We start from the raw sequence: 27270 nt of genomic DNA, 5'->3' as shown, positions 1-27270 counted from the left end.
TCTGAGATTCTATTTGCCTGGATTCCCAGATACACTCAAGTATCAACTTACAAGCACAATTTTGGTGCCGTACCAAACAGACAGCCTACAGTATATAGTCAGCAGCATTTGACTGCCTTTGTGGGTCTTCTGGGCTTTTTCTGAGCTGCCGTCACTTAAAACCTGCTCCTAAAGCTTTTTAACTTAGAACCTGTTTCTCTGCTCCTTGTTTTTTTTTCTTAACTGGGAATTACTGGAACATCTATACTTTAAGTGTTGCAGTCTCCACTGACTGCAACCTTACATATCACACAGAAACGCAGAATGAATGGATTTCACAACAAATCCAAAATACCAACCTACCCACCAATATCGGGTCTAAATAATTCCTTCAAATATATGGCCTGAACCTTCTCGCTTGTCGCATTATCATAATTATTGATTATGTTCTGTTCAAACACTTTTCAACATAAATATAAATTTGCATTTTGCTCCCCATTCTATCTTGTTCTGCTGCACCGAAAGCAGAAAGTGCTGGAAAATCTGTTTGTTTTTGTTTCAGATTCCAGCAACGGCAGTATTTTGCTTTTATCTTGTCTTGTTGTACATTTGAAAGAAACGTTCTGGGTTCAGTTTTTCTATCCCATTAAGAATATCTCCACAAGTTCTTTCTGAGATATCACTTTTCATGGTGGAGGAGCTACAGCCTAAGTCATTACTCTTGACTGTTTTCTCCAAAAGTAAGAATCGGCATTGTTGCTGTCACTCACTCCATTTTGGCAATTGGAAATGTATACAAACCTGCATGTGTAGTCTCGCCAACACACTATACAGTTTTTGATGGGTCCACAAAAAAGTGGCATTTGTACTGAAGTCATAACAACCACATTGTCTGTTTATCGTACAAAAAATATCATTAGATTTTCTTAATCTCTTTTCAATTTTGGGAGCATAATGTCAAACTACAAAACACACAAGTATGACCCACAGAAAACAAGTCTGCAGATGGCCTGACAGTAATTATCCAAGGTTCTTATCCACAGGGAAAGAGAAAATAAAATTATTGGGCATGCCATGTGTCCATTTCCTAGACTAGTTATGCAAAGAAGTGGCTTGGAAGCAGGCTGTTGCTGTACAACTTCAACAAGTTCATAATAAATTATGATATTGAAAATGTCAAAAGTAAGCATTGAGCTCTGAATTGCAGTAGTAAATTTTTAAGGGTACATGGGTGATAACTTCACCCAGGAAGTAAGAGCTTGGATGCATATGTGTTTGGAGAACCCTGTAGCCGCTTTTACTGATACTGACAATTTCAAATATTTGTAAAGTAGATAATCTACATGCAGCAGGAATGACATACACATGTATTAATGCACTCCTGATTTCTATATTTGCATATTTACAGAAGGGGGAAATAGTGAAAGCAGGTATACAATTAAAAATTCAAGAATCATATATCTCCTAAATATTTTAAAAGATTACAAGTTACATTAATGTACACATCTTGACCTATCTGATCAAAAATGATCATACTTGACAGACATTTCAGCTACTAACCACCACTCAGTTATTTAGGTTTTACAACAAATTGCTTTTTCTCATAAATACAAATTTACAGAAGCTTTATGTGCCAAATCTAAATATTCAGTACAAACTTTGTGCTGGTATCAAGCTCCACATATTAATGAATAGTACATTGCATCAGAAATCAACTTTACGTTTAGACTCTCATCACATCACTGGTTCCAAGAAATAGCTCACTGCGATTAAACATTTCACATTAATCATTGTCAGATTCTAACAAGACTTTTTGTATGCTAGTTCAGTAAAACTGTGAGCACACTTTAGAAACATGCTCTACTGTAGCGCACAATGAAAATCCTTCATTTAAAGTGTTTCAAGCCTCACAGTACACTGGCGTTCAAACTGCCACAAAACGTAGAAATGCCAGCAGTCTTCTCACTGGCGTCAAGTGAAACCTGAAACTTTATGTCATTTTAACAACGTGCTTCCTCAGTACCATGTTCTATTGTCATTTATTAGTTACCTTTCTCAGTAAAATTACTTTGTAACATAATCTGAGTATATCACCTATCTGAGTCAATGCTGAAAATGAGTCTTCAAATTTCAGAAGCCTTTTGTAACCTTATAACACAAAACGTTAATGTTTTCAATTATTAGGTTTGGAACACAGAGCTAGGCTTTGATTAATTCATAAAGTATACCAATAAAAGAATCATATTCAGAGCAGTCATGCACAGACCAGTTAAAATGAACATGCTGGAAGCTGGATAACTTGAACTCAGGTGTCATTATTGTTCCTGAATTAAATGGAAACAGTTTAAAATATAACAATTGCTTAGTGATTAAATTTACTATGCTTTATTGGAGGATTGCAACCACCTACTTTGGAAGAAAATGTATCTTTTATTGATGTTGAAACAAATGCACCAATGTAAACCCGCATGCAAATATTGTTTTGTTCAATGACACATTGCTCAGATCAGATCCAACAAAGGCTTCATACCCCATTCCTAATAGGAAATATGGAAGTGAAAATTGAGAAATAAAAGGTTTATATACTACAAGCAATTATTTGGTGACAGCTCTGAGGTAACAAAGCATATCGTCCATTCATGCTGCAACAAGGGCATTCTGGTATGAGCTGTAATGTGCAGAAAAATGAACAGAATATTGCAATTGTTACTTTCAGCTTTTCCCCCCATTCGAGTCGCTATTAATAGATAGCATTTTCAACTTAAATTTAAAAGTTGCAGCGCTCAATATTAAGAAGCATAATATTAAATGGTGTATCATTTCTCCTTGTAAAGGTAGAATGAAAACTACTACTGATCATCTCAAGGTCTAAACCTAATGCAAGTACTGTAAAACTGAATTTTACTGAAGATTCATGTGCAAAGGCAAACACAACTCTAATGACAAATGGATACGATCTGGTGGCCATTACAGAGACGTGGCTGCAGGGTGACAGGGACTGGGAGCTGAATGTACAGGGCTATCAAGTGTTTAGGAAGGATAGGCAGGAGGGAAAAGAGGGGGGCGTCGCTCTGCTGATTAAGGATAGCATCACGGTGGTAGCAAGGGATGATATTGGAGCCAAGGAGCAGAGGGTGGAATCGTTGTGGGTGGAGATTAGGAACAGCAAAGGGAGGAAGACGCTGGTGGGTGTCGTCTATAGGCCCCCGAATAATGATCTGGAGGTGGGGCGGGCTGTTAACGCGCAAATAAGTGCGGCGTGCAGGAATGGGACGGCCGTAGTTATGGGGGATTTCAATCTGCATGTTGATTGGTCGACCCATGTTGGACGCGGGGGGCTCGAGGAAGAGTTCTTGGAATGCTGCCGGGATAATTTCCTCGAACAGTGTGTGTTGGAGCCGACGAGGGAGCGAGCTATCTTGGATCTGGTGCTATGTAATGAGGCGGGTAGAATTAGGGACCTTGTGGTGAAGGATCCTCTTGGGGAGAGTGATCATTGTATGGTGGAGTTTCTGGTGCAGATGGAGGAGGAGAAAGTGGGTTCCCGGACACGCGTCCTTTGTTTGAATAGAGGGGAGTACGGTAGGATGAGAGAAGAATTGGCGAATGTGGACTGGGGGAGCGCGTTGGAGGGAGGGTCTGTTGAGGAGCAGTGGAGGATCTTTAAGGAGATCTTTCTTGGTGCTCAGCGGAAATTTATTCCGATGGTCAAAAAGGATAGTAGGAGGAGAGGTAATAAGCCGTGGATAACGAAGGAGGTGAAGGAAAGTGTTAAACTAAAAGCGGAGAAATTTAGAGTAGCTAAGAGTAGTGGGCGAGAAGAGGATTGGGAGAGGTTTAAATGTCAACAAAGATTGACAAAGAAGTTGATAAAGAAGGGTAGGAGAAACTATGAAGCTGGGCTAGTGCTTAATATAAAAAAGGATAGCAAGAGTTTTTATAAGTATATAAAAAGGAAGAGGCTGGCTAGGGTGAATGTTGGTCCTTTAGAGGATGAGAAAGGGGACCTAGTGGTAGGGGATGGGGATATGGCTAAGGTATTGAATAACTTTTTTGTTTCTGTCTTCACGGAGGAGGACGTGAATAATTTGCCGGGTGTTAGCAATGGAAAGGTGGTAGGACTGGAGGGTCTTAATGACATTACTGTTACTAGAGAGGCGGTGCTCGACAGACTGGAGGGGCTGATTGTGGACAAGTCCCCAGGACCGGATGGAATGCATCCGAGGGTTCTGAAAGAAATGGCGGAGGTGATAGTGGATGCCTTGGTGGTTATTTTCCAAACGTCGCTGGATTCCGGGGAAGTGCCGGATGATTGGAATACGGCTAATGTTACGCCGTTGTTTAAGAAGGGTGCCAGGCAAAAGGCGGGGAATTATAGGCCGGTTAGTTTAACGTCTGTGGTAGGTAAAATGTTAGAATCTGTCATTAAGGAGGAAATTGCGAGGCATCTTGAAGGGAATTGCTTGATAGAGCAGACGCAGCACGGTTTCATTAAAGGGAAGTCGTGTCTGACAAATTTACTGGAGTTCTATGAGGATGTGTCTAGGGCGGTGGATAGAGGAGAGCCGGTGGATGTGGTCTTTCTAGATTTTCAGAAGGCGTTTGACAAAGTGCCTCACAAGAGGTTATTGCAGAAGGTCGAGGGACATGGAGTTGGGGGTAGGGTGTTAGCGTGGATAGAGGATTGGTTGTCAAATAGGAGGCAGAGAGTGGGGCTCAACGGGTGCTATTCGGATTGGCGGATGGTGACTAGTGGAGTGCCCCAGGGGTCGGTGCTGGGGCCTCAGCTATTTACCATTTATATAGATGATCTGGAGGAGGGAACCGAGTGTAGAGTGTCGAAATTTGCTGATGACACCAAGATTGGGGGAACGGCAAATTGTGCGGAGGGTGTGGAGAGTCTGCAGAAGGATCTAGATAGGCTGGGCGAATGGGCCAGGAAATGGCAAATGGAATTTAATGTTGGCAAGTGTGAGGTGGTCCACTTTGGTAGGAAGAATGGTAGGAAGGACTATTACTTACGTGGCGAAAAACTGCAGCAGGCGACGGTGCAGAGGGACCTCGGGGTCCTTGTGCATGAGTCGCAAAAACCCAGCTTGCAGGTGCAGCAGGTGGTCAGGAAGGCGAATGGGATGTTGGCCTTCATAGCGAGGGGGATTGAATATAAAAGTAGGGAGGTCTTGCTGCAGCTATATAGGGCATTGGTGAGGCCACAGCTGGAATACTGTGTGCAGTTTTGGGCGCCGCACCTGCGCAAAGATATTTTGGCATTGGAGGGAGTGCAGAGGAGGTTTACTAGGCTGATACCGGAGTTGAGGGGATTGAGCTATGAAGAGAGGCTGAATAAACTGGGCTTGTACTCGTTACAGTATAGAAGAATGAGGGGAGATCTCATTGAGACGTATAAGATGATGAATGGGATGGATAGGATAGAGGTGGAAAGACTCTTCCCGCTCAAAAAAGACAGTAGGACTAGGGGGCACAGCCTCAAGATAAAAGGGGGGCGGTTTAGAACAGAGTTGAGGAGGAACTTCTTCACTCAAAGGGTGGTGAATCTCTGGAATTCTCTGCCCGTTGAAGTGGTGGAGGCTGCCTCGCTAAATATTTTTAAGACGCGGGTTGATGGGTTCTTGATAAGAGAGGGGATTAAGGGTTATGGGGAGAGGGCGGGAAACAGACTGGAGGGGCTGATTGTGGACAAGTCCCCAGGACCGGATGGAATGCATCCGAGGGTTCTGAAAGAAATGGCGGAGGTTACAGTGGATGCCTTGGTGGTTATTTTCCAGACGTCGCTGGATTCCGGGGAAGTGCCGGAAGATTGGAAAACGGCTAATGTTACGCTGTTGTTTAAGAAGGGTGCCAGGCAAAAGGTGGGGAATTATAGGCCGGTTAGTTTAACGTCTGTGGTAGGTAAAATGTTAGAATCCGTCATTAAGGAGGAAATTGCAAGGCATCTTGAAGGGAATTGCTTGATAGGGCGGACGCAACACGGTTTCATTAAAGGGAAGTCGTGTCTGACAAATTTACTGGAGTTCTATGAGGATGTGTCTAGGGCAGTGGATAGAGGAGAGCCGGTGGATGTGGTCTTTCTGGATTTTCAGAAGGCGTTTGACAAGGTACCTCACAAGAGGTTATTGCAGAAGGTCAGGAGACATGGAGTTGGGGGTAGGGTGTTAGCGTGGATAGAGGATTGGTTGTCAAATAGGAGGCAGAGAGTGGGGGTCAATGGGTGCTATTCGGATTGGCGGTTGGTGACTAGTGGGGTGCCCCAGGGGTCGGTGCTGGGGCCTCAGCTATTTACCATTTATATAGATGATCTGGAGGAGGGAACCAAGTGCAGGGTGTCGAAATTTGCTGATGACACCAGGATTGGGGGAAAGGCAAATTGTGCGGAGGGTGTGGAGAGTCTGCAGAAGGATCTAGATAGGCTGGGCGAATGGGCCAGGAAATGGCAAATGGAATTTAATGTTGGCAAGTGTGAGGTGGTCCACTTTGGTAGGAAGAATGGTAGGAAGGACTATTACTTACGTGGCGAAAAACTGCAGCAGGCGACGGTGCAGAGGGACCTCGGGGTCCTTGTGCATGAGTCGCAAAAACCCAGCCTGCAGGTGCAGCAGGTGGTCAGGAAGGCGAATGGGATGCTGGCCTTCATAGCGAGGGGGATTGAATATAAAAGTAGGGAGGTCTTGCTGCAGCTGTATAGGGCATTGGTGAGGCCGCAGCTGGAGTACTGTGTGCAGTTTTGGGCGCCGCACCTGCGCAAGGATATTTTGGCCCTGGAGGGAGTGCAGAGGAGGTTTACTAGGCTGATACCGGAGTTGAGGGGATTGAGCTATGAGGAGAGGCTGAATAAACTAGGCTTGTACTCGTTAGAGTTTAGAAGAATGAGGGGAGATCTCATTGAGACGTATAAGATGATGAATGGGATGGATAGGATAGAGGTGGAGAGACTCTTCCCGCTCAAAAAAGACAGTAGGACTAGGGGGCACAGCCTCAAGATAAAGGGGAGGCGGTTTAGAACGGAGTTGAGGAGGAACTTCTTCACTCAAAGGGTGGTGAATCTCTGGAATTCTCTGCCCGTTGAAGTGGTGGAGGCTGCCTCGCTAAATATTTTTAAGAAGCGGGTTGATGGGTTCTTGATAAGAGAGGGGATTAAGGGTTATGGGGAGAGGGCGGGAAAGTGGAACTGAGCCACAACAGATCAGCCATGATCTTATTGAATGGCGGGGCAGGCTCGAAGGGCTAGATGGCCTACTCCTGCTCCTATTTCTTATGTTCTTATGTTCTTATGAAAGTGGAACTGAGCAGCGACAGATCAGCCATGATCTTATTGAATGGCGGGGCAGGCTCGAAGGGCTGGATGGCCTACTCCTGCTCCTATTTCTTATGTTCCTATGACTTGCAAGCCCACCTTGCACATTTCAGTTAATAACTGTGTCACAGGATGCTGTTGGAAATCTTAACAAGTAAGCACAAGTGGTTGGGTGAGGTTTTGGAGGTGGACTGGAGGTTAACTCAGGCAAAATTCCAAAAACCTTGGGAATTTGCTTCCAACTTTCCCAATTCCAGGTTTAATGCAGTAGGGAGGGGGGAGGGAGTGGAGGGCAATGTCTTTGTCAGTGTTTGATTTAATCTGCTTTGTGTGTGTTACTGAGAGTTGTGGGGTTTCTCAGATCTCAGGAAACTTGGCAACTGATGAGAAACAGAAAAGCTTCAGAGAAAAGGTAAGTGTCTTTACAGCATTGTGTGTAGACCAAAAGGAGGGGTTTTCCCCTTGGCCCACAAATCCCCCATCCCTACCCTTAAAAAATTGATTAAGTTGTCAAAACAATATGCCGTTATGGACAACAGACAGAATTGAAATAACAGCTAAGTGCATAATTAGATGCAATAATATAACTAATTCTATTTTAAGGAAAAGCTCTGGGTGTTATGTATGTAGTTAAGATATGTGCCACTTTAAGAGAGCAGGTCAAGTGACTCATAATACAACCTCCATCCAGCATGGAGTTGGGGGAGTCAGTCTTGGACTGACTGTGCTACTGTTAACTCATGCAATAAACATTCCTTGTTTGAATTATACCAATCTAACTTGTTGTCTTTTTATAGTCCATTATTAGACCCAAACATAATATGGGTACATAATGGGACTTAAGTGCTGCTCATTTCTATGGTAATGAAACCGTATTAGTAGTCCAGGGAAAAAAAAAATTCACAGTGCAACAAAAATCCTGTCTGGGAAAAAATTGAATCCAGTTATATTTATATATACTAGTATAACAAAATTATGCTGTGGGAAACAACTGTGACAATGATAGCTATCCAGACCACTATGGATTTGAATTTGTTTTCCACTCTTTCCCTTGCATTCTCTATTAATCTCATATACTTACAATCATGGTTATATCCATTTTAGGGTGCAGCTCCAAGTTATTCTCATGCTATCCCTTTGTGTATTTCTTTGTATCTGTCTTCTCATTCATGAATGTCTTCCATCCTTTCTGCATGCCATTTGTTTACAGTTTTTTCTTTCTATCTGCTGCTTTCCGTGTTGTTTACTCGTTCCCTTTCTCTATGTCTCTCTCTCTCTGACTATCTGTGCGTCTCATATTCTCTCATTTTCTTCCGTCATGCCAACAAGACCTTTGGCTCCAAATTCCTGTTCGCTACAGAAATCATTTTGTCTTTCTGATAGCAAGGGATTGGGTGTAGGTTGTTTTGTTCCATTACATAACTGAGCTGTCTGCTAGGGCTAGGGCTGAAAGGGCAATGGGGAATTACTGGGAGGCTACATGAGGCCGTGCCCAAGAATATAGCTCATTGCTGCAGTGTGCTGACTATCTCCATTATAATTACTGCAATACTACTGTACTCAGATTTGTAATCATTAGATACTCATTACTCGTCCAAAATAGTTTTACTTTTTTGATATATTTTTGCCCTGGACTGTCTAAGGTGACCACATCAATTAACATTATTGCTGCCTGGAAGAGCAAAGTACATCACCTGGGGAATGGGGAACATGGTGGACAGTTCAACTCAACGTGGACTGCTTCACTTTCTTGTATTACGATCACTGCATCTGCCTCCAAAAGTGATCATAGGGTAGCTGTGGAGATTTGTGAAAGCTACATTAAAAAATCTTGCCATACATAGTGCCTTTCATGACCTAAGAATGTCCCAAAGTTCTTTACAGCCAATGAAGTAGTTCTAAAATGTAGCACTGATACAGTGGAAAAAAATGTGAGAGTCCCAATAATAGAATCATAGAATCACTGCAGCAGAGAAAGAGGCCATTTGGCACATCAAGTCTGTACCGACACTTCAATAGAGCATCTTACCTAGCACCCCCTCCCCACCCTATTCCTGTAACCCTGTGCATTTACCATGGCCAATCCTACACAATCCAAGCCTACACATCTTTGGACTTTGGGAGGAAACCGGAGCACCCAGAGGAAACCCATGCATGGGAGAATGTGCAAACTCCACAGAGACAGTGACCCAAGGCTGAAATTGAACTCAAGTCCTTGGGGCTATGAGGCAGCAGTGCTAACCACTGTGTCATCCAAATCAGTTTGTACATGGCAATGTTCCACAAGCAGCAATGGGATAATGCTCAGATAATCTGATTTAGTGATGTTATTGGGACAAGGGAGGTAAATATTGGCAAGGATATCAAGGAGAACTCCCTTGCTTTTCAAAATGTTCAGTCCCTGAGACAATTGCCTTGTGACTTGAGGAAAAATAAGTTCTCAGAGATTTCTAAGTAAGTTTGTGATCTCTGTTAGTTTTTTTTGGGAACGAGAACAGAATAGACACAAATCTGTCAAGGGCTGCGGAAGATCCAAAGATTCCACGGAAAGCAATAGGATCAGTAATGAAAAAGGAGGCTCACGGAAAGTTATTCAGAATTGAAAGTGGCAAAGATAGAGCTAGTGGAAAGTAAAGGAACTGAGATCAAAGCAGCAGAAATTGCAGGGAATACACCAGGGGTAGTGGACACCTCCTTAAAGACTTAAATAGGAACAAAGGAAAATCCCAAACAGCAAGCTAAAAGTGAGGAAGATGCCCCACTTAATTGATGTGCCATGAGGGAGTGCAATTGAAACTGGACAGCCACCTTTGAGCAACACTGTCCCAGAGTACGTGAGGCAGACTGGGAGGAAAACCATCCCCGAAGTAAATAAAAAGGGAAGGTAACAATCTCCAAGAAAACAGCACTTATAAAAACCACAAGGAAAATAAAAGTGAAGATAGTGCGGATTTGACTACTGAAGAATCAAGTGGTCAGGTTCTAAATCCAAATACCCTGCAATTTGGATGCCAAATCCACTAAGGACTAAAGTGCAGGAGGAGAACCCAGGCACCTCATAGAGGCTAAAACAAACGGTTTATCATCCACTGTCATCCTAGAGATAAGCATGATCAATATGCCAGAAACCACACTGTTAAAATCATGGATTGTGGAGACAACAGGTAAGTTGTTGAGGGCTTTATAGGCAATGCGACAATGCAGTAACATAAATTTGCATATTACAAACCTTGGAACAGAAAAGATGTCTCTTCAGCAGCCTGTGAAATTTGATCCCCTCAAGCACTCTGCAGTTGAACTGAGTTTCCACTTAGCCCAAAACTCCACAAAAAGCCAAATGTCTGTTGATGTTAAAATGTTCAAATTCCTATAAAAGAGGCTAACAAAAATCTAACACCATTCAAGAACACATAACTGAGATTTAAAGGTGGGAAAGGATATAAGATACTAGATTCCTGAGCAAAAATTTTCTAGGGCCAAAATCCAACACTGAAAGAAATACAATAATAATTGTGCTTCATATTCCCACTGGGGAAAGCGATGTACAGCACAAAAGCTTTTGTGCTCAATGTTCCCTTTTTGCCTCTTCCCTGAGGAAATACCCTAAGGCAGGTTGAAATGTGATGAAAAATCAAATTAACACAAGCTAAATTGCCCAGCTTGAGAAGCAGACTCTTCTGCTAAAGTCTGCCATTGTCCCACTTGCAAGCCATCATATCCACCTTTGCAGCACTTCTTGTTAAAAACATGACTCCTTCCAAACTGGCTTCTTGTGCACCCGCTATATTATGACGTGGACAAGGTTTTATTCCAATCAATTGGCTTGTAAATAAGCTTTTTAATGAGGTATTTAAAAATGGTGGTGAGCTGTTGATCTTGGGGTTTACCTGACTATTGTGTTATGACAATATTGTGTGATGGTGTTGGGTTTGCGACCTGCTGTCAACACACCAGATTTTTTTTATTCATGCACTGGACAGCAGCACTCCCAATCATAGAATCCTACAGTGTAGAGGGGGCCCATTTGGCCCATCAAATCTGAACCGACCGCAATCCCATCCAGGCCCTATCCCCACAATCCTATGTATTTACCCTAGCTAGTCTCCCTGACACTGAGGGGCAATTTAGCGTAGCCAATCCACTTAACCTGCACATCTTTGGACCGTGGAAGGAAACCGGGGCACCCTGAGCAAACCCATGCAGATACGGGGAGAATGTGCAAACTGCACACAAACAGTGACTCAAGCCAGAAATTGAACTAGGATCCCTGGCGCTGTGAGGCTGCATTACTAACCACTATGCCACCGTGCCGCAGCATGTAATGTGTGAATGTAAAATCTTGCCCAGATTTTCAAATCATGCTTCGATGAAAGATCATCTGCACTTGAAATGTTAAACTTATTTTTCTCTACACGTGCTGCTTGATCTGTTGAGTTTTGCCAGTATTTTTATTTTTGTTTGTTTATGCAAATTATATGAATATAGTGTTAACATTCAGCTCTAGTACCTTTAGGTGGAGCTGTGGTATTAGCTTCCAATGTAATTAGATGTTTTGCTTGTGAATTAATGTGTCACAAATCCAAGCACTCTCTTATTTAGATAGTGGGAGAGCATGGACTAACTTTCCAAAAGAGAAAGTGCTGGAAACTCTCAGCAGGTCTGGCAGCATTTGTAAGGAGAGAAAAGAGCTGACGTTTCGAGTCCAGATAACCCTTTGTCAAAGCTAAAAGGCATAGAAAGTGGGAGATATTTATGCTGCAGGGTGAGGGAATGAAAGATGAGTCATAGGCACAAAAACAAGGGGAAAGACTGCTAATGGCACTCCATAGAATGAATAAAAGCTGTGAATGGCCAAATGGCAGAGAAGCTGAAATCAGAGAGTAAGCTGTGACAGATGAAGATGTGGGTGGGAGTAGGGGGGCAGGGGAGGGAATGGTTGGGAGAGAGGGGAGGCAAAGGGGGAAAAAAGGTAAGGAAAGGGAGGGTAAAGTAGGGAGAAGAGTGGGGGGGGAATAAAAATGAAGAAAGACAATAAAGAAATAAAAGGTAAAGAACAGTTTTTTTAAAATAACATGAAAACAAAGGGGTCAAGGTGGAGTAGAGCTAATCATCTGAAGTTGTTGAATTCGATGTTGAGACTGGAAGGCTGTAAAGTGCCTAGCTGAAAGATGAGATGCTGTTCCTCCAGTTTGTGTTGAGCTTCACTGGAACATGTCCCATGTCACAACTCTCACCCTCTCCCCTCACTGCCAGAACAAGGCATTTCACCCTATCAGCTTGCGCATGCAAAGCATAATCCTCCGCCATTTTTGGCAACTCCAGCATGATGCTACCATCAAACACATCTTCCCTTCACTCCCTCTGTCAGCATTTTGCAAAGACCATTCTCTCTGGGATAACCTAGTCCACTCCTCCCTATATCCAATACATCTCCCGTCACTCATAGCACCTTCCCATGCAATCGTGGAAGGGGTAACATCTGCCACTTTACCTCTTCCATGTTTACCATCCAAATTCCAAAACATTCATTCTAGGTTAAGCAGAGTTTCACTTGCACCTCTTTCAATTTGGCGTATTGCATTTGTTGCTTCCAATGTGGTCTCCTCTATATCAGAGAGACCTAGCGTAGACTGGGTGATCGCTTTGCTGAGCAGCTTCAGTCTGTGCGCAATCGGGACTCTGACCTTCCGGTTGCTTGCCATTTTAACATATGATCCTGTTCCCACGTCCACATGTCTGTCCTTGGCCTGCTGCAATGTTCCAGTGAAGCTCAACGCAAACTGGAGGAACAGCATCTCATTTTCCAGCTAGGCACTTTACAGCCTTCCAGTCTCAACATCGAATTCAACAACTTCAGATGATTTGTTCTGCCCCACTTCAAACCATTTTTTTCATTTTATTTAATCTCTTTTTACTGTTTTCTACTTTCTAAAAATATTATCTTTCTTCATTTTTATTCCCCCCTCTCTTTCCCCCTACTTTATCCCCCCTTTCCTTACCTTTTCTTCCCCCTTTGCTTCCCTTTTCTCTTTATCTCTCTCCCACCCACATCTTCATCTGTCACAGCTTACCTTCTGATTTCAGCTTCTCTGCCATTTGGCCATTCACACCCTTTATTCTCTCTATGGACTGCCATTAGCAATCTTTTCCCCTGGTTTCTGTGGCTATGACTCATCTTTCATTCCCTCACCCTGCAGTAGAAATATTCCCCACTTTCTATGCCTTTTAGCTTTGACAAAGAGTCATCTGGACTCGAAACGTCAGCTCTTGTCTCTCCTTACAGATGATGCCAGACCTGCTGGGATTTTCCAGCACGTTCTCTTTTGGTTTCAGATTCCTGCATCCACAGTAATTTGCTTTTATGGACTAACTTTCCATTGCATACAGTTGCAAATCTTAGCCACAAGATGGCGATGTGGTCACAGCACATAAACTGGTCATTAAGGTCTGTGTTGGTTTTTATGCTCCACATAAGCCTTCTTGCTCATATCACATTATGATATCCTTCTTCTCCTTTCTCCTGGATGGTGTCAGGCTTCTTGAGTGTTGTTGGAGCTGTACCCATCCAGGCAAGTGGAGAGTATTCCATCACATTAATGACTAGCGTTTTGTAGATGATGGACTAGCTTTGGGAAATTAGGTGAGTTACATGCTGCAGGATTCCTAGCCTCTGACCTGCTCTTGTAGGCAGAATATTTATAGAGTTAGTCCTATTCAGTTTCTGGTTAATGATAAACCCCCCGCCCGCACACCCTGTCCCCCCAGGATGTTGGTAGTGGGGGATTCAGAGATGATAAGAGGCTATGTTTAGATTCTCTCTTATTGGATATGGTCATTGCCTGGTGTATGGCATGAATGTTATTTGCCAGTTGTCAGCCCACGTCTGGACATTGTCCAGGATGAGGACGGCTCCAGTCTCTGAGGCACTGTGAATGGTAATGTTGCTGAACATTGTGCAATCATCAGTGAACAGCCCTACATCTCATTTTTTAATGGAAGGAAAGTCACTGATGGAGCAACTTAAGGTCGTTGGGCCTAGGACACATTGGAAAAATGCTACAAAAATCTAGCAACAACAAGTAACTTTTTACATGTGATTTCAGGTTTATTTTCTGGCTGAAGAATTTTCTAAATTGGCTAGGAAAGGTTTGACCATGTAAGCAATCATGTCTATAACAATGGAGTGAAAACTTTGCCTGTTCACATTTTGAGAAAGTGTGTTGTTTGCATGTTCTTTCCACGTCTGCAATGGGTTGCCTCCGGATGCTCCAGTTTACTCTCACGGTCCAAAGATATGCATGTTATAAGGATTGGCCACATTAAATTGTCTGTTAGTGTTCTAAAACGTGTAGGTTAAGTGGATTAGCCATGGTGTCTGCGTGCGTTTCCTCCGGATGCTCCAGTTTGCTCCCAGAGACTAAAAGATGTGCTGGTTTGGTTGAGTTTAGAATTGACCATGCTAAACTCTCCCTCAGTAAACCCGAACAGATACTGAAGTGTGGTGACAAGAGGACTTTCACAGTAATTTCATTGCAGTACTGAAGTAAGCCTATATGTGATTCTAATAAGCTTTTCTAAACATAAAACTTTTTAAAAACTGTAAATGCACTTGGTGGGGGCAGGGGGGTGACCTGGGGTAAGATGCTCTTTCAGAGACTCAGTGACTTGATGGACCAAATGGCCTTCTTTTGCACTGTTAAGAATTCTATGGTTCTATAAAAGAAAATTAGCATTAGAAAATCAACCTTAGAAATGGGAAAAGCAAAAGTATTGCATTAAACATAACATGTAGAAAAGCAAAGGACATATTGCATTGTTATTTAATTTCTCAACTGTATAAATGTGTTCAGAGCATTGGTTTGTAAAGGAATGCAACACATCAACCATGCTGTTGTTTTTTTTCTGCTTGAGAGATGACCTTCTCATACAGCTAGAAAATGTAGTGAAGGTCATATTAACATACCAAAAATAATTTACATTAAACTGTCTTTACTGACAAAACAACTTCATGGTCAGTGATGTTTGAAAGGCATTTTCAAGTACATAAAGGATTTCAATATTAATTCAAGCATTCAGGGAATTGGTTATTGATGAATCAGCTATTTAGAATACAAGTACCTTTAATGAGATTCATGCTTAATTGAATGAAGTGACCCAATTGGTTGCTCCTCGTGGCATGATTTATGTTACCCTTTAGAAACCACTGAAGTTACAGTACAATAAATTGTGTTACAATTGTAGATTTAGAAAAAGCTATTAACAAAGCAAAATTCAATTAAAGTATTCAGTTCTGTTTCTAAACACCATATGTAAAATATGGTAATTTATTTTTTCAAATAATTCCCTTTTTTCTTACAATACATACTATGATCACTTAGGAACTTCTTTATAAACAACCTTTCCCACTCTTCCAAAAGCGGAGTCAGAGCAAAAACGATTCACTCTTCATAAAACAACTTGAAGTCTGCATGAGAATTTTTGATGGAGATTGTTATGTGAAATTCCAATATTTCAGATCAGTCAATTACAATTACTGGAACAGTTTTATACACACAAGTTGGCACAGCTTGTCTGGATATTAAAACAAAGCACAGCAGTGTGGAACAACACGGTACAAAGTCTCTAATTATTCACACAGCAAGTTCCCAAACACCACCACTGATCGGAGGTATAAACCAGAAATTCTGTTGCACTGCAATGTTACTGATGCTATAGCTATTAGCTAGAGAAAACACCGAATGCTGCTGTTTCCAGTAATGTAGATTTGGCAATACTGGTCACGTACATTGGTCCCTCAAAAGGTAGAACTACCAGTCCATTTCTGCTTCAGTCCATTTTGCTAGGGCAGGGCTCATGACAAATGCACAGTGAGATTCCTGCCATCAAGAGGCAGCCCAACAGTAGAGAATTCCAATTTGCAGAATTGAGGGGAAACTAACCCAGATGATTAGAGGGGATGCTCCACTGATAGTCTAGGTTGATACAGGGACCTTTAAAAGTTATGTAAGCGACGATAATGTTACACCAAGGTCTTCCTCCACCTGGGTTGCCTTAAAACAATATTGTTATTTCCTAAGGCCTACAGTCCAGTTTCCCACCATAGCTCCAGGAAGGCACAGTAAAATAGTCAGATGTAAGGCAAATTTATCAGAAATCCCATATGTGGGATATGGCATATGTCCATTGCCATTTTTATGAGAGGCTAGGTAAAGATGGTCAGCAGTAGTCCTGTGTTAATTGTATAAATTGAGGTTAAGTGTACACAGGTGGGGCACTCACCGGATAATTACTTGTTCATGTATGTCAAGAATGTTTTGTTATAGTATTATAGATTTTGCAAAAATAATAATCTTCCTTTCTTAGTGGATACAAGAAGCCTTAAGGATGACTGCCAAAAGTCACCTGGCTTTTCTACTTAAATATGGCCAAGCATCCAGAAAGGTCCAATTGGATTGGAGGTAGACATATCAAATGTGAAGACATTTAAAATTCAATTCACATTTCCAGAAGGCTAAACAGAAACTCATTGTGGCTTCCCTGGTGGTGTGAATAACTCTTTCCTATTTTCTCAAACATGGGAGAATGGGAACTATTCAAGTTGATAACTGAAACATTTAAGAGTTAGTTACTTTGGCTAAAAAAAAGACACCAGAAGCTATCCCACTGCCCCAAAAGCTTAATCCAATACCTAATGGAGGCATGATTCAGCAGTTTGGGATAGCAGTAATTTTAAGTCCACAGCTGTATCTTCTGCCAATGCAAGACAACCACCAATATCCTGCACAGTGTCCAATTACATCATTTGCAAGTGACACAAATCAATACTCACAAACAGAGACAACTTTTATTCAGCAGTCTTCAATTTTTTAATAATGAAACTTACTTCATTTCCCTAATATTCTCAAAACGATTTATACCACACACAAAAAAATAATACAACTAGGTGCAGGACCAACTCTCTGAACTAATTAACTAGCTGGTCTGAAATTTCAAACAATTCCATGTTTCATGAGCTATGCAGCTGCACAAGGCACTCAGTGCACAGCCATTTCCCTGTCTCTGCTTCTCCACTTTCTCTCAATCTCTCTCCCCCAGCCATTTCTTTTGATGCTTCATCTTTGAATAAATTCCTAAAATGACACCAATGTGTCATTTTATTTGAGGGTTGGAGGGAAGGATGAGAGGAAAGAGTAGATCCCATACGCTACTTTCTAGTTCTGAGAGAGAGGTTTGGGTGACCTATGGATGGAAGGGGTTGTTAAAAGACTTAACTTGATGCTGCTGGCACTGTAATATTTAAAATCCAGGGCCTGTGATGTCTGCGCATGCACCCTGCTGCAGGTCGTCCCTGTAAAGATGACAGTCATACATACAATTGTACATGCACGCCATTGGCAGCACACAGTTAGACTACCAAGGACCACCACATACACGAACATAAAACAGGAACCTTCAATCATTCTCAGGACTTGTTCTGTTTGTTAAGCCCACCTGCAAAGGCAAGCACCAATTTTTCATTTACAGAAGCCATCACAGCTGCTAAACACAACCTTGGGTTTCAGAATTCAAACAATGGGCCTACAACAATATCTCACAGACAATGATTTGAAATCTCATCTTTAAGCATCTTTTTCCTTTATCTGCATTTTAATTTTGGTGCTGGATTTTACATGCCCCCATTAGGCTTATTTTCAACAGGGTGACATTCAAAATAGAGCAGGTGCCAGCCCATAATCTTCCCACCCACTGCATAACATGGTAGGTGGATGGGTGCTAAAATTGGTAGCCTGCCCGCCCACCATTTGTAAATAAACAATTAAGAATCAATTGATTCTTAACAAGCCAATTGACTCCAATAATACAGTACCCACACCATAATAGTGTTGGCATGGGTAGACATGTGTGAGTATGCAGCCCACTTTTTAGATTGCCTTTAAAAGAGAAAGAGGGTACTTTCTTTGTACATTGGAGGCAGACCTTTAAGATAGCACCTCCCTTCCTTCTTACTCACCTACTCTCCAAAACCCAGCACCCCATCCTCATCCCAAAACCCTACGCATAGATACCCTGCAATTACCTCACTCCAGGATCCACTGGTTCTTCTTGGGACCATTACAGTCCCAGCAGTGTCGACAATAGTGTTCTTGGCATTGCTGGAACTGCCAGCTAATCCTGAGGATGGCACTTCTACCCTAGTGAGTGGCATAAGTCCAATTGGGACAATTTAGGCCACATGCAGTGTATTCTGGCCTCAGGGCGTGCTTGCACAGAGGGATTTCCTTCTGGAATGTGGGAACAAGCCATTCATCCCCTAATTCCCATAAAATGCAGCCCTTTGCATCTGTATTCTAGTTAAGTTTTTTTCACTTTTAGCTAAGTAACTTGCAGTTACTTTTAGCTTAGTAACTTGCAGTTTAAGACAAAGCTGGGTTATTTTAAAAAATTGAATTGTGCAAATTATAAAGAGGGCTATGTATAAACGTACAAATTCTTAGTTCACAATTCACTTCAATTAAATTTATTTTTCCTGATTGTGACATAAAGGGACATTTAGTGACATTGGTGATGGGTTGTAGAGTTAGAAGCTTGGTATGTCTCACTTATTGAATAAATCAAAAACTGAATAAAGTTTGACTTCTGACTCTATCCTTCACCAACTGGCTATAAGCAGTGTAACATAGTGGCAGAGAATGGTGGACTAAGGTGAAACTTTATTCCAGTGTTGACTGCATTTGTCACAGATCATTTAACCTTGCTGTGTTAGATAGAGATTGCACCTAGATGTCATGTGGATTGGCTAAAATGTATCTAGATTTACTCAGTAGTGAGGATTAATATATATTAATGAGTAAGCAAGTTCTATTTGTTTTAGGTTTGGAGATGACAACATTAAAAAGATTGGCGTTTCTATGCAAAATAGCTCGGGTAAGTATTGCAAGTATCTGGTTCCATAATCCACGTGTTTAGAAGGAATATCATTAGTTTTAGGAATACAACTTTTAGAACACAAGAATCAAGAGCGGGAGCAAGAGTATACACCATGGGCCTGTTGAGCCATTCAATACAATAATGGCTAATCATGGGCTTCAACTCCACTTTCTCACCTAGTCCTCAGATCCTTTGATCCTGAAAGATCAAATATCTGTGTATTCCAGTCTTAAGTATATTCAGCAATGCAGCATTCAGAACCCTCTGGGTATAGAACCCCAAAAATTCACAACCCTCTGAGTAAGTCATTTCTCCTCATCTCTGACCTAAATTATTTTACCCCTTAGATTGTTGAAACAGTAGAAACATTCTCAGAGTCTATCCCATTAAAGTTTGGGAAACAAAGTGTTAAACATAAATTAGATAGAAATACTTGGAAATAAACAAACATTGGGTAATTACTGTTTATTTAATCAGGTCAGAATTAGAAGTGAGAAAATTTAAACTATGGATGAACCTTTTCTAAACTGGTATTATAGCCAGAAGATCTACATGTACCTCAATAAAAGATTTAGATTATTTATGTAGTTCCATGATGAAAAGAAGCTAAACATAACTGGTAGACAAAGGGGTTTGTTGGTGGGACCAGCAACTCCATTGGAAATGTAGATTATTTATAGTGGTCATAGAATCAAAACGGTTATGATGAAGGTAAAAGATACCTGGTTTACATTTCTATTTGAAAAATCCCAAATATACCACATTGCCATGATAATAGGTTGTGGGGGTTAAGCATGTTCTTTTGGACTAATTTATTTGTATGTGTATGTTTGCTCACAAAAGCACGCAGTCAGCAGTTCAGTTTAGGAACAAACAGAGACAGTTGCAATTCATTGAGTTGAGGCTGCAAAAGAGATAAATGTTTTCCTCCCATAAAGGTCATTAATGAACCAGATGAGTTTTTACAACAACTGACAATGGTTTCATTCTCACCACTTAGACTTTTAATTCTTGACTTTTATTGAATTCAAATGTCACCATCTGCCTTGGTGGAATTCGAACCTGGGACCCCATGCATTATTTCAGTCTCTGGATTACTAGCCCAGTGACAATACCAACATGCCAATGCCTCCCCTCAGAGAGTTAGCTCAGAGAAGGTAGAGTGAGAAAGGGAGAGAGAGAGAGAGTACCCATGTTAGCCATTTGGCCTTTGGGTGTGATAGCCCTGTCCTGTGCATCATTATTTCTCAACCCAATACCATCCAGCTCCTGATCTATTGTATTCTATTCCTCAGAACTGTTTACATTGAAACAAAGAAATGTGTTCTTAAGTTCCCATCCTCGGGTATCCCAAAAAACATGAGATTAGTTATTTTTAGTGATGGTTCTGATGTCGATCTTCCTGATGGGTATTCGAGTGCAGCCAATTTCGTAATATTTTTGAGGGAGGAGTCAAAGTGGGAAATGTTGCCCTTTAGCCTGGCAACTAAGAAAATAAAAGCGGTTAAAAATATTTTAATAGTGGAAATACTTGCTCTTGTGGAAGCAGTGGATATCAGATTTCATCTGTCAAATATTTTAGGGAAAATCCTATATAAAGGGTGTACAGAAAGTTGCTTGCTCATTGAATGTTACATAATCATTCCTTCTGAAATAACATGCACTCTACAAAAAATATAAATGAATAAGATTAAGGATGAAACAAATGTCAGAAAAAAGGAAATCTACAAGATCAATGGGTTGAGGTGAGTCATCCATTATTTGTTTTACAAAGTGGAGTGCTTATGGTGAAAGCCTTTCACTGTGTCAGACAATGCTTTATGCATTGTGGTCAACACTATGTTAAATATTGCCTGGTGTAATTCAGGAACCCGATGCTGACATGGCAGTTTCTGCTGCATTTGTTGCAAAGAACAACAATACACTGACAAGGTTCAAGGTTCATTGGCCTCTCTTTTCTCTGGGCACTCTTTTTGGCCAGCTGGGCTTTTTGTTTCTGTTCACCTTTTCAAATAGTCAACCTCCAGAATTCACAGTCATTGGCAATGTCCACCATCTTCAGAGCTCACTTGCAAGTGTTCTTGTAGCAAGGTATGGGTGCCCAACAAATTACAATTGGCCAGTTCACTTGTACCAAATGTCTTTGTGTGTACAATCCATCTGATAAATATGACCAAACCAGCACAGATGTTGTTGACTTAGTAATCAATATATGCTGAAGGAATTAGCACATTTCAGGATCTCCGAGTTGGTAACCTTGCCGTGCCAAGAGATGCCGAGGATATATGTGTAAGACAGTGAATGTAGAGATTGTTCAGCCTTTCCTATTACCTAGTTTATGTCGTCTAGGTCTCACCATTGTGCAGGAGTACACTGAGAACATAGGCTTGGTGGACTCTCAGGTTGGCTTTCTCAGTCAGTTTGCTGTTGTTCCACATTCGCTCACTCAACTTGGACATAACAGTTGCAACTTTTGTGATGTATATGTTGATTTCAGAATCAAGTAATATAATTGATTGCTGTTGATTGTGGAGCCTAGGTATATGAAGCTATTGACAACCTCCAGTATCCGACTGTCAATGCTGATAGATGATAGATGGTTCAGAGGCTGTTCAGAGGAAGATTACTAGATAAGATACTTGGAATAAAAAAAGGTTAGAGCGACTGAGCATTTTTCCACTGGGGATTAGGTGAGTGAAGGATAACTTGATTGAAGTATATAAGATCCTGAAATGGTCTTGACAGGTTGGTTGTGGAAGGGATGTTTCCTCTTATAGCTGAGTCCTGAACTAGGGAACATTGTTTCACAATTAGAGGTCACTCTTTTAGGACAGTTACGAGGAGATTTTTTTCTCTCAGAAGGTTGTGCAACTTTGGAACACCCTGCCTCAGAAGGTAGTGAAGACTGGGTCATTGAATATTTTTAAGGCAGAGATTCTTGTTAGGAAGGGAATCAAAATATTAGGGGTAGATGGGGCTATGGATTTTGAAATACAAATAGGTCAATTAATAAATTAAGAACATGGCTGAGCAGGCTTGAGGGGCTAAATGGCCATCTTTTCCTCCTATTTCATTTGTTTGTATGACAGCATGGCAACATCCTGGAACATAGCTGATGAGGATTGGGAGAGGTTTAAATGTCAACAAAGATTGACAAAGAAGTTGATAAAGAAGGGTAGGAGAAACTATGAAGCTGGGCTAGCGCTTAATATAAAAAAGGATAGCAAGAGTTTTTATAAATATATAAAAAGGAAGAGGCTGGCTAGGGTGAACGTTGGACCCTGAGAGGGGGGACTTAGTGGTAGGGGATGGGGAAATGGCTGAGGTCTTGAATAACTTTTTTGTTTTGGTCTTCACGGCGGAAGACGTGAATAATTTGCCGGGTGGTAGCGATGGAAAGGTGGTAGGACTGGAGGGTCTCAATGACATTATTGTTACTAGAGAGGCGGTGCTTGACAGACTGGAGGGACTGATCGTGGACAAGTCCGCAGGACCGGATGGAATGGATCCGAGGGTTCTGAAAGAAATGGCGGAGGTGATAGTGGATGCCTTGGTGGTTATTTTCCAGACGTCGCTGGATTCCGGGGAAGTGCCGGAAGATTGGAAAGCGGCTAATGTTACGCCGTTGTTTAAGAAGGGTGCCAGGCAAAAGGCAGGGAATTATAGGCCGGTTAGTTTAACGTCTGTTGTAGGTAAAATGTTAGAATCCGTCATCAAGGAGGAAATAGCGAGGCATCTTGAGGGGAATTGCTTGATAGAGCAGACGCAGCACGGTTTCGTTAAGGGGAAGTCGTGTCTGACAAATTTATTGGAGTTCTATGAGGATGTGTCTAGGGCGGTGGATAGAGGAGAGCCGGTGGATGTGGTCTTTCTTGATTTTCAGAAAGCGTTTGACAAGGTACCTCACAAGAGGTTATTGCAGAAGGTAAGGGGGCATGGAGTTGGGGGTAGGGTGTTAGCGTGGATAGAGGATTGGCTGTCAAATAGGAGGCAGAGAGTGGGGGTTAATGGGTGCTATTCGGATTGGCGGTTGGTGACTAGTGGAGTGCCCCAGGGGTCGGTGCTGGGGCCTCAGCTATTTACCATTTATATAGATGATCTGGAGGAGGAAACCGAGTGTAGGGTGTTGAAATTTGCTGATGACACCAAGATTGGTGGAACGGCAAATTGCGTGGAGGGTGTGGAGAGTCTGCAGAAGGATCTAGATAGGCTGGGCGAATGGGCCAGGAAATGGCAAATGGAATTTAATGTTGGCAAGTGCGAGGTGGTCCACTTTGGTAGGAAGAATGGTAGGAAGGACTATTACTTACGTGACGAAAAACTGCAGCAGGCGACGGTGCAGAGGGACCTCGGGGTCCTTGTGCATGAGTCGCAAAAACCCAGCTGCAGGTGCAGCAGGTGGTCAGGAAGGCGAATGGGATGCTGGCCTTCATAGCGAGGGGGATTGAATATAAAAGTAGGGAGGTCTTGCTGCGGCTGTATAGGGCATTGGTGAGGCCGCAGCTGGAGTACTGTGTGCAGTTTTGGGCGCCGTACTTAAGCAAGGATATTTTGGCCTTGGAGGGAGTGCAGAGGAGGTTTACTGGGCTGATGCCGGAGTTGAGGGGGTTGAGCTATGAGGAGAGGCTGAATAAACTAGGCTTGTACTCGTTAGAGTTTAGAAGAATGAGGGGAGATCTCATTGAGACGTATAAGATGATGAATGGGATGGATAGGATAGAGGTGGAAAGACTCTTCCCGCTCAGAAAGGACAGGACAGTAGGACTAGGGGGCACAGCCTCAAGATAAAAGGGGGGCGGTTTAGAATGGAGTTGAGGAGGAACTTCTTCACTCAAAGGGTGGTGAATCTCTGGAATTCTCTGCCCGTTGAGGTGGTGGAGGCTGCCTCGCTAAATATTTTTAAGACGTGGGTTGATGGGTTTTTGATAAGCGAGGGGATTAAGGGTTATGGGGAGAGGGCGGGAATGTGGAACTGAGCCACGACAGATCAGCCATGATCTTATTGAATAGCAGGGCAGGCTCGAAGGGCTAGATGGCCTACTCCTGCTCCTATTTCTTATGTTCTTATGTTAAACCAAAAGGGGCTCCATTTCAGGAAAAGGTGCTGATTACTTAAGACTGAGATGAGTAGAGATTTCTTTGATGAGAGGATCACGAACCTTTGAAAATGTTTTCAATGGAGGTGCTTCATTACCACAATTAGTCGAGAAATTATTACACTATTTAGCAGCTCCATCAAGTACTTCGTATGTTTAATGGATCATGTGATCCTTTGTGTCACGTTCAACCACAAATGGGTCGGCAAGGCCCAATTTGTGAGCCCTTTATCCATTACAAGCAACTGTCTAATTTACCACTTGAAGTGATATTCACAAAAAATCCAGCAGAGGCTGAGCAGTGTGGCATAGGTAACACGAAAATGTAATTGAAATAGCAATGCAAACATGTCTCTTTTGTACTGCAGATGGGGTCTTTGGAGAGCAGCCTGAGAATATTACACTGTTGGATTCATACTGTAGTCAGGCATGACAGAAATAACATGATGGAAAAAAGAAAAGAGCAATTGTGAAATCTACAGAAAGTACATCCACTGAACAACTAAAACAAAAAAACATAAATGGAAATTCTTACCTTTTCAACTGAACTGTTCTCATCATTCACCAAGGAGACCTTCCTACTGTCACGCTTTGTTTTGATCAGTCTCTTTGAGGTTTGTTCTCTCAATAGTGTGGCATATCCTATGTGCTCATAGATGGGATTTGTTGTCATCTTTGAAATATACTCTGATGCTTTAGTTTCTATATACAGTGTTATCAAGCCATCAGTCACAAGATCATGGATCGACTCAAAACGCTTCTCACCAACAAAATGCTTTCCATCATAGAACAATCTATAGTTTAAGGTCTGATATCCAAACCTACAAAGAAAACAACAAAAAGACAATAGGTCATAATCAGGGTACCTGGCATCTATATCAAATATGTCACAGATCAACTCAGGTGGGGGGGATGGAGGTGATAATGTCAATCAATTAATAATCCAAAGGCTCAAGCTAATGCTCTGGGGACATGGGTTCAAATCCCACCATGGCAGCTGGTGGATTCTGAAATCAATTAATAAATCTGGAATTAAAAGCCAGTTTCACAAAACCATTGTTGTTTATAAACCCATCAGGTTAACCAATAATGCTCTTTAGGGAAGAAAATCCTACATATCTCTCCAGATCCATAGAACAGTTTAGCAAGCCATTCAGGCGTATCAAAGTGCTACAGAAAAACTGAAACAGAATAAAACCTAATGTATGACCCAGCATTGACCTAGACTAGGGTCTCCAAACTATGGCCTGCAGGCCACATTGGTCCGCAGCAGGCCACATCCGAATTGGAGTTTGGAGACCGCGGACCTAGCATTGGAAACATTGGCCACTGCAAAGTCCTCTTTATTAACATCTGGAAGCTTGTGCCAAAATTTGGAGAGTTGTTCCATTGACTATTCAAGCAACAACCTGAAATAGTCATATTCACAGATGTCCTAAACATCACCATCATCACCATCCCTAATACGTCCTGTTTCAACTGGCAGGACTGACCCACCAGAGGTGGTGGTATAGTGGTATTTAGTCAGGACGGAGTTGTCCTGGGAGTCCTCATCATTGACTACAGAATTTCATGGCATCAGGTCAAATCAACTTCTGATGCCCATTACACCACAGCTGATGAAACAGTAATCCCCCATATTGAATGCAACTTGGAAGAACCACTGAAGATGGCAAGGGCAAGAATGTACTCCGGATGGGAGACTTCAATGGCACAAAACTAAGTGGGAATGTAAGATGTGAGGAGCATGGAAAGAGGCTAAAATGGCATGTGGCTAAAAGAGTAGGCAAGAACATGGCAGGTGGAATATAATGTGAATACATTATATTCTAGGAAGGCCATACTTGCCACAGATGGCATGCAATGGTGGTTCACCAGGCTAATCTCTGCAATGACAGGATTGTCTTATGAGGAGAGATTGAGGAAATTGGGCCTGTATCCTCTAGAGTTCTAAAGAATGAGAAATGATCTCCATTTGGTGGCTATGCCTATAGCTGTCTAGGCGCTATGTGTGGGAATTCTGTCCCTAAACTTCTAGGCATGTTACCTTGCCATCTCCAAGACATTCTTTAAAATGTACTTCTTGACCACACTTTTGGTCATATGCCCTAATATCTGCTTATGTGACTCAGTGCCATATATTGTTTATTGCCATAACAATATATATATATAGTTTTATTGTGCCTCTGTGAAGTGCCATGGAACATTTTATTAATGGCATAATTTGTTATGGATAACAATAATAACAACACAATCCTTGGAGAGTTTGAGACTGCTGGGATAATTTTGCTGGTTTGGAACATTCTGAAAGGTAAGTGTAAAATGCTTTCACAACTTCCAATGTCATTATTAGATGTTGTATTGTAAATTAGATGCATTTTTAATGCAGTGAATCATCACAGGACTCTGTTCTGCAAAGGTAAGTTCATCTTCATACTGTGTAAGGGTTTATATGCATTACAGTGCTTCTTCCATTGATGAAAGTGCCAAAATGCATTCAAATTTGTAAACTCATCTTGTTGTTCATTATAAAGATTTAAATGTATAGACAATTCTGACTGTGAATGAAATGCTCCCTGCTATTGAAAGTTTAAAAAAATCTAAGTACCTGTTGTCCTCCACTGATTGACAGGCAATTTCTGTGAAATTAAGACATCAGCTGTTCTTTCAATTTCTGACTTTGAAGATGGAAGATGATGTATTGATAGCTGTGGTTAGGATGAGTGTTTGGACAGTTCACAAAGGTATAGTACTCAGCTCTGTTGACATGCTGTACAGGGGAATGACTGGCAGTTCTACGTGGTTGTAATTATAGTCTGCCTTTGATGGGGTTTCATAATACATGTTGTTTACATAATTTAATGGCCACTTAAAGGATTTGATTTTTTTCTATGGAGATCAGTTTCTTTGCAATTTCAATGCCAGACTTATAAATAGGAGTTTTAATATATTCTC

At 41.8% G+C, this 27270-nt stretch overlaps 1 protein-coding gene across 6 annotated transcripts in view; it reads right to left on the bottom strand.

Annotated features, from left to right (window-relative positions):
* Positions 1 to 27270, bottom strand: part of chn2 (chimerin 2) — a 504281-nt gene that overhangs the window by 88319 nt on the left and 388692 nt on the right. For 5 of the 6 annotated variants that reach the window (XM_080206032.1, XM_080206021.1, XM_080206002.1 and 2 more), the window contains exon 6: positions 24851 to 25136. In XM_080206032.1, coding sequence (XP_080062158.1) covers positions 24851 to 25136 — 286 coding nt within the window. Of the gene's footprint in view, positions 1 to 8372; positions 8426 to 24850; positions 25137 to 27270 lie in introns of those variants that run through there. The other variant, XM_080206040.1, reaches the window with a different exon arrangement.

The sequence above is a fragment of the Carcharhinus amblyrhynchos genome, chromosome 2 (assembly GCF_965287045.1).
Source record: "Carcharhinus amblyrhynchos chromosome 2, sCarAmb.v2.hapA, whole genome shotgun sequence".
Lineage (NCBI taxonomy): Eukaryota > Metazoa > Chordata > Chondrichthyes > Carcharhiniformes > Carcharhinidae > Carcharhinus > Carcharhinus amblyrhynchos.
Note: the sequence above shows the minus strand (reverse complement) of the source record. Positions and strands in the feature narration are given on the sequence as shown.